Below are 8,571 nucleotides of genomic sequence, written 5' to 3'. Positions count from 1 at the left end.
CACGTTTGGGGTAATTACCTGATTTAGTTTTATGAGGTTTTCCCAACTGTAAGACGAATGTGAGATAATTTCAAGTCTAATTGTCGACATCATCTCGCCAAATACTATCACAAATTTCATCGACGCTAGAATAACCTAGTATTGTTACAGAGTCGTTAAATAAACGATTAAATTGTAAACGTCGTAGAATTTGAATGCGTAATGAAGGATTAACTGAACAAACTGCGAGGTCATCCAGCCTTTCTCTCAACAATGATGCATCGTTACCCGCCGAATGGGATCTGGAGCGGCGGAACACTGCGTAAAAACACTCGGCATTCTCGACTTCGCCGGATCTGAAACAATAGTATCTTTCATTACAGTGAAGAAGAAGAAGAAGAAGAAGAAGGAGAAGGAGAAGGAGAAGGAGAAGAAGAAGAAGAAGAAGAAGAGGGAAAGCAGGATGAGAGAGAAGGATAAAGAGGAGTAGAAAGAGGAGCGTTATGAGGAAAACGAGTGTAACTGCAATCTCACGTTCCCTGTCAGCTCGTGCGTGTCTGTGCGCACGTCGGACGAAATAGCGTGACTGTACTGGGTTTTGTGTAGAAGTGCGCCACATGATTTTGTACATTATAATTATTAGGCTGGTATTACACTGTCAAAGTTCTTTGCTAAAATATTTTATATTATTTGCCAAAGATCTGTGATAAAAACTAGGGTTTTGAGTAGCCTATATTACACTATATAAAATATCTTATCAAACATGACCTAAAATTAAAGAAAAAGAATCATCGGACTCCATTAATTATAGTTAAATAAAATAAAATTGTTTTTTGATCACAGATTTGCAAAAATTAATAATGAACAGTACTATGTATGTTTGACTGCAATTAGTTCAAAATATTACAATGTAGGCCTACAGTAGTGGCAAAAAAAAACCGGACCGATCCTTATAGCCGATTTCAGAGCCTTGTTCACTCCAGAGCACGATAGACTGGTAACTAAGACTTTAGTGGTTCGAATCCTGCCTGGAAAGGAAACTATTTTTTTGTTCTTTATTAAAATTTATTCCCAATACGTTTCGGTTGCTGGTAAAATTCATGTTCTGGGAATAATAAGTTAAATAAGTAGTAAAATATCGCTCCAGTCAAAAAGCATTGGGAATAAATTTGAATAAAGAACAAAAAAAAGTTTCCTTCCCAGGCAGGATTCGAACCACGAAAGTCTTAGTTACCAGTCTATCGTGCTCTGGAGTGAACAAGACTCTGAAATCAGCTACAAGGGTTGGTCCGGTTTTTTTTTTGCCACTACTATACATATTGCTGAAAAAGAAATAGACAAGAAAACGTCTGTGGGTTTAATCATGGATTGCAAGACTTGACAAGAAAAGTATCCATCAAAGCTCACTATAAAAGATATACAATGCGAGGACTTTAAAAGTTACAAAAATTATTTAAGAATGAATGAAGATAATTTTCAGTTAGTCCAGACTTTGCACCACTCCTGTACAGCAGTTATAATCTGCTATTTTTATATGTACACTTCTCGTCTTTTATTTCTGTTTTTGTAGTTCCTGTTTTGTGTTTTATAATATTTCGTTTGCTTCATATTCTTATATCAGAATTTTCCTCTTAGTAACAGTCCAACAATATTTACTCGTACATTGCATCTTATTGGTTTGATCTTTTTTAAAAGATAACAAGATGCACTTACTGTACATTTTATAAAATATCTTTTATCAAAGTAACTTTTATAAACGAAAACCCATTACATTGTGAAATATTTTATGAAAGATCTTAGTGAAAGAACTTTGATAGTGTAATACCAGCCTTAGGTCGATCGTCAAAGCCCGAGTTTACTATTAAGGGCATTCGGTCATGGGCTGTCGTTTCATTCGCATCGTCGTGTTTGTGTCGTTGCAGGCCGTGAGCTGCATGCAACAGTGGAACAAGACACTAGCAGCGACTTTCATTTTTGATGTAAGGGCGCATCTCCGCTCCACATGCGTATTTTTGTTCTCCGATAAAGAAACGTCTAACAGTGGTAAGAAAAACATTAAATGATTAATATTTTAATTTATATGAAACCATACGCGTAATTTCAACAGTATTTGCAAAGTTTACAATGGATAATTTACAAGATACAAAAGACATGCTTTAAGCGTTGCATCGTTAAAGTCGATACTAATCATTTTATAACACAGTGTGTTCGCAGAAACATTCCGGGGTTATAAAATGCTAAAATTCTGTCACTATGTGTTTTACGAAATTCATACCGGTGTCATTAGAAAGAACAACTCAAAGAATTTCAGGAAATGCGTAATTGAGGACCGTTTTTGCAAAACTTGCTAACTGAAAAAACTAAATTTTACAGGAGAGACAAAACACTATAGTAAGCAAGTTTTGCTGTAACTCTCACTTATAGCAGAAAGCAAGTTTTGAAAAAAAAACGATCACAATTTGACACACTACAATGAAGAGAAATAACCTAATTTTACTAAGACGCCTTGAACATCTTGTAGACGACTGCCTTATGTTAACGAATCCATTAAAATCTCAATTTTGCAAATTTTGCAGTTAGCAAGTTTTGCAAAAACGGTCCTCAATTGATCATTGTTGACCGAAACAATAGAAGAAAGAAAAAACGTCGTTTCCGCTATTTCGCTTGTCATTAAGGTATTGTTGGATACAAACAAATTGTGTTGAATGATCTGAATGTTAAATTTTCAAGTCTGTGTGAATTCTGCAGCATTTAGAGGATTATTTAGGTTATGGCGAATCCATGGAAACGTGGTTGGTGTGTATTGGAATATCATAGTACTCGGAGTGTAGTAAGAGTACAGCGTGCTTTCAGATGGAATTTTCATCATGAGACACCTACTGACAAAACGATTCTGAAATGGTATAGAGATTTTGTAGAACATGGATGCGTATGTAATAAAAGAAAAGGCCATTCAGGGAAACGGCCTGTCAGTGCGGCAACTGTAGAACAGTGCGGGAGGCGTTTGTACATGGTTCTCGAAAGTCTGTGCGTAGAACTAGCCTGCAGTTAAACATTTCTAAATCCACCGTTTCCAAGGTCCGATGTTCTCGTCTGCGATTTCACCCCAACCAACTGCAATTAGTGCATAAGTTGAAACCTGATGACCATGCAAAACGACGTATTTTCTGTGACCCTAATGGTGGATGATGAAGACCTTTCAGCCAAATCCATTTTTAGTGACGAGACAAAGTTCCACGTAAATGAAAAGTAAACAAGCACAATTCACACAGACTTGAAACTTTAACATTCGGAACACAATTTTGCTTATATCCAACAATGCCTTAATGACAAGCGAAATAGCGGAAACGGCGTTTTTTCTTTCTTCTTATGCTGCCATCTATTCTTTCGTTCAACAATTATCAATTACGCATTTCCTAAAATTCTTTGAGTTGTTCTTTCTAATGACATCGGTATGAATTTCGTAAAACACATAATGACATAATTTTAGCATTTTATAACCCCGGAATGTTTCTGCGGACACACTGTACTTCCAGCGAATTCAGTGAACATACTAAAGCTTTTCCACCTAAACAAGTACTGCAACTATATTATTATACGGTATAAATTTGATTACTAAAAGCGACAGCATTTTTACAACAATGAAATCAAGATTAAATTTAGTACTTTCTCAGAGGTGTTTCCTCAATTAATTGAAGTAGAATTTCTGGGTAACTTTCGGCGTTGGACCTCGAACTCATTATTTTGCCATCGTTATTCACATATCATTATTATCACTAACATAATCTGTGTTAAGTTCACGGTGCAGCGTGCTGTATTCGTACGAGAGCGCGACCGTTCAGCGACAAATGAAGAGCACAGTGGCGAAAAAAGGGGAGTCCATACAACTTTAAGTTGAGAAAAACGAACTTTCAATTTTGGAGTCTCATAACTACTAATAAACTTGACTTGAATCTTAGAATTTTAAACTTTACTTAATGGTATTTGTGAGCATGTTAAATATCTGTTTATTAATTTATTATTACATAATGCCACAAGTTACATTGGGAAAAAATATGAATATCCTTAGGGTAACACTATGATAAATAGAGACCGGAGTTTAAAGGAAATTACTTTTTTATATCATTACGAAACGTGAAATAATTAATTACGATTTCAAAACTATCTTCCACCGACCAATTTATGTGATTATGATTTCCTCCTTTTTTCCCTTTTTAGTCCATATTCTCTTTTTTCCCTTTCTTTTTAAACATCTCTCACTTTCGTCCTTTTTTGACAGAATATCGCAAACATTTAGATAATTTTCCTATATTTTTTTCCGATAGGCCTATAACTTCCTGAGCAAGCGAAAATAAATATCGTTCTTCTTCTGATTCCAAGCATTGAAAAACTAATAAAGTGTGCTGATTTAGAGTTCAGGATAAAAAGAAAATTTTCACCTCTGGTTTCAGTTGATGTTGAGCGGTCATTTTCTGTTTATAAAGACATTCTGCATTCAAAGAGGCAGAATCGTATTGAAACATGTGATCAAATACAACACTTTCCTTTTGTTGTGAAGCGATAAATATAAGCTTGTGTGTGTTATGTGTATCCATGAATGTGCTTAAGTGTGTTTTCAATTAAGATTGCATCCTTTTGAGGGAGTAATATAGTCCTTTTTTATTTTTTTATTTTTTTTTTACTATATCAAATACAACACTTTTCGTATGTTGTGAAGAGATAAATGTAAAATTGCGTGTGCCATGTATATCCATGAATGTGCGGAAGTGTGTTTTGAGGAGTAATATAGTCCTTACTTTTGGCTATTACTTTCTCTTTTTTGTCCTTTTTTGATGAAAAATTTTCCCTTTCATATCCGGTCTCTAATGATAACCTTCATAATAATGGCAAATTTTTCATCAAAATTAAACTAATATCTCTAATAAAGGAAATAGATCTATCGGGACTTGTAATGGGAATTGGGTCTCATATTGTTTCAGTCGGGAATCACAATGCAAATTAACAAGAAATCTTGAGCTTTCTGACAACACAACTATAGTACTGTAATTATGTTTAGGAAATAGTGTTGTCACTCAGACCAATATACTGTACTTTTGTTAATTCGGCCACAGAAGACGGTGATATTATGTTAGTCATACAGAGAATGAAATTTATGACCGTAAAAAATGCTGCTTGAAAGCAACATCATATAAGTAGCAAACTTTGATTTGTTATATTGAATTATTTCAACGTTACAATTGTTTGTTTGTTAAAATGTGTGTATGGTAACGTTATAGAATTTGTGTTCTTTTGTTTTGTGTGTTTTTGAAAAATATAATTTCAATTAATGCTCCGCCATAAATGTTGTAACTAAAGCCTTGTGCATCCCTCGTGTTTATCGAACGGCTCGTCCTCCCCCCCACACGTTACCTGCAGTTTGTTTACGTTTTCACTGTGTCTAAACGAGACGCTCTACTGTACGATATATACAGTAGAATGGAGAATAGGTTACTTCAGGTAAGCTGGATGGACTATTAAAACGACTAAATAATGGAAAAAATAATATTATTATTTTAATTTATTGCTATTTAAATATAACCTAATGGAATTAAAATTAGTTGCATTGGCAAAACTGCTAACAGGTGTTAAGGATTTCCAACACAAAGAAGTGTAAACAACACACTTTGGACTCTATAATCTTTTTCCATTGTTGTATTGGGACCTTCATTCTTCTTGCAATGTAGCCTACAGGCTTTCGGAACATGGATGTAAAATGGTACCCTAATCTTTTTTGTCATTTTTTAAATGCACCCCTAAATTCTGCATGTGAAATCGGACATTAGAAACCTTACAAATTTGTTCGATAATAATAATAATTATACGTATATATAGAGGGATAGGAAATACTTTACTCTGTGAAGTCTGCTCTCGTTTAAGTCCTTTAGTTTTCTCGAGTTAATGCGTTAAATTTATTTCTGTAAAAATCGTCAGTTTCAACGACTTGTAATAGATATTGCAACAAAAGTTCATGTTATAGGCGAGGGTACGATTTTCATAACTATGCACCATATTTTATATTAATTTTTAACAGGGACATAAATAGATATATCGATACTTGATTGATTTCTCCTAAAAAAATAAAAGTAAAAATAGCAACTGATTTCTCTTCCTCTGAAGAAATTGTATCAATTTTAATTTCGGCGTTCCATAAAGAAATGCTCCTGGAAAAAAAAATTCGTTAAATTATATTAGCTAAGCCCAAGTTCCGAGTCGAGTGTTGGAGCGAGTATTAGCTACACCCAAGTCACGAGTCGGGTGTTGGAGCGCGCACACTTCGATTCTGTATGCGTGACATAAGTAAGAATTTTCCTGCACTGCTAGCAGAATGACAGATTTGTACGAACATGTCACTCTTGTGACAGTCAATAAATCGTGCTGTAATTTTTTATTGCTAGGTCAATGTCTAAGGAGAACATAGAAAAAATTAAAAATCAATTTTTTAAAGGTGAGAAAAGAATACTAACTTCGAAGTGATCTTTTTAAAATAGACATTTACACCTTCAAAAGTTGGTAAGCGGCACACTTTTTTGTTTGTCATATTAGATGGTAGGTCAAAGCGAAAGAAATGTTGAGAAAGAATGGAAATTATTTTTATAAGTAATCGCTGCTCAAAATCTTTACTGGTTACCGAGTTACGGTGAGTTAAGAGTCAAGAGTCAGGACTCAACCAAATGCGTGTAGTTTAAATAAAACATAAATTTGGGTAAATTGAAAATCACGGATACTTACAAAAGACTAATAAAAGTTGTCTCTACTAATGAGAAAAATCACCGCTATCATCTTGTCTTTGAAACACTCACAATCACCTCACCAACGTCACTCTGCAACACGTCGAGACTTTCGCTGCAAGCTGGTGGTCATTTTTATCAGCTATGCCGGCCTGCTTAACCTCGACTTGTGTGCTGATGGTGTGCAACACAGATAAAACAAACTTAATTCCGAGATGAACTATTTTATTTCTGTACTTGTATACATTGGGCTAAAATCTAAAACCTGCAATAATTAATCCTAAAAGTTAGCAATATTGCCATATTTTTTGTTTTCATTTTATTTGTGGGGAAATAATTCGAGTACGAATTAAATCGACTGTGTTCTAAGTTTATATAATAATAAGTATGTTTTACAAATCTGCATGGTCGGGAAGATAAGAGATTTAAAATTAAGTATTGTTGAAATTTCAGTTTTAAAGAGTTCGGCATAAAGAAAGCAATTTCCTCCATGTAAAGTAAATTAGGCGATTTTTTTCAAGAAAACCAAAAGATCTAGGGATGTCATATTTTGCAAAAACATCCGACTTTCTTTATTCTAATCATATAAAAAAAATAATAAATGAAAATTAAAAATTGTTCGGTAAATTTTCCTAATTTTCCGTCAGATTTCACATGGACTCGCCCATATATTAACACATTGAAATAAGTTTCTAGTTTATTATTTATTTATTTATTTATTTAATCTGACAGCATTATGGCCATAAGGCGTTCTCTTCCATCCTACCAGATAGCACATATACGTACAAAAAATAAATACAAACACTGATGAATATAATACAAATTAAATTAAAGCCCTATAGAGGGTCAACAAGGTCAAAAGAACACTATAGAGCTCTCATCGAGCTAATACAAGAAAGAAAAGAAAGAAAAGCAGAGATAGCGATGATCATAGTGATGACTGATAATAACAATAAAATAATAATAAATTTTACTTGAAACAAGTAAAGAGATAGGTTTGGAAGTAAATCCCGAAAAGATAAAGTATATGATTATGTCTCGTGACCAGAATATTGTACGAAATGGAAACAAACATAAAAATTGGAGATTTATCCTTCGAAGAGGTGGAAAAATTCAAATATGTTGAAGCAACGTAACAAATTAATATAAATGACACTCGGGAGGAAATTAAACGCAGAATAAATAGGGAAATGCTGTTATTATTCGGTTGAGAAGCTTTTGTCATCTAGTCTGCTGTCAAAAATTCTGAAAGTTAGAATTTATAAAACAGTTATATTACCGGTTGCTTTGTATGGTTGTGAAACTTGGACTCTAACTTTGAGAGAGGAATAGAGATTAAGGGTGTTTGAGAATAAGGTTCTTAGGAAAATATTTGGAACTAAGAGGGATGAAGTTACAGGAGAATGGAGAAAGTTACACAACGCAGAACTGTACGTATTTTATTCTTCATTTGACATAATTAGGAACATTAAATCCAGACGTTTGAGATGGGCAGGGCATGTAGCACGTAAGGGCGAATCCAGAAATGAATATAGATTGTTAGTTGGGAGACCGGAGGGAAAAAGCCCTTTGGGTAGGCCGAGACATAGATGAGAGGATAATATTAAAGTGTATTTGAGGGAGGTAGGATATGATGATAGGGACTGGATTAATCTTGCACAGGATAGGGACAGATGGCGGGCTTATGTGAGAGCGGCAATGAACCTGCGGGCTCCTTAAAAACCATTTGTAGGTAAGTAAGTAAGTAGGTTTCGGATTCTACAATCAAATTTGATATAAATTGATTTATCACAAACCAGATGCAAAATGGCTGTTAACCAGTGTT

The 8,571-nt window shown here is 34.2% G+C and overlaps 1 protein-coding gene across 1 annotated transcript in view; it reads left to right on the top strand.

The window, feature by feature from the left end:
• Positions 1–1,856: 1,856 nt before the first annotated feature.
• LOC138697031 (probable glutamate receptor) overlaps positions 1,857–8,571 on the top strand; it is a 52,380-nt gene continuing 45,665 nt past the window's right edge. The window contains exon 1 of the mRNA XM_069822623.1: positions 1,857–2,022. Within this exon, the coding sequence (XP_069678724.1) occupies positions 1,857–2,022 (166 nt within the window). The remainder of the gene's footprint in view (positions 2,023–8,571) is intronic.

The sequence above is a fragment of the Periplaneta americana genome, chromosome 3 (assembly GCF_040183065.1).
Source record: "Periplaneta americana isolate PAMFEO1 chromosome 3, P.americana_PAMFEO1_priV1, whole genome shotgun sequence".
Classification (NCBI taxonomy): Eukaryota; Metazoa; Arthropoda; class Insecta; order Blattodea; family Blattidae; genus Periplaneta; species Periplaneta americana.
This window is presented reverse-complemented; position numbering and strand designations above follow the sequence as displayed.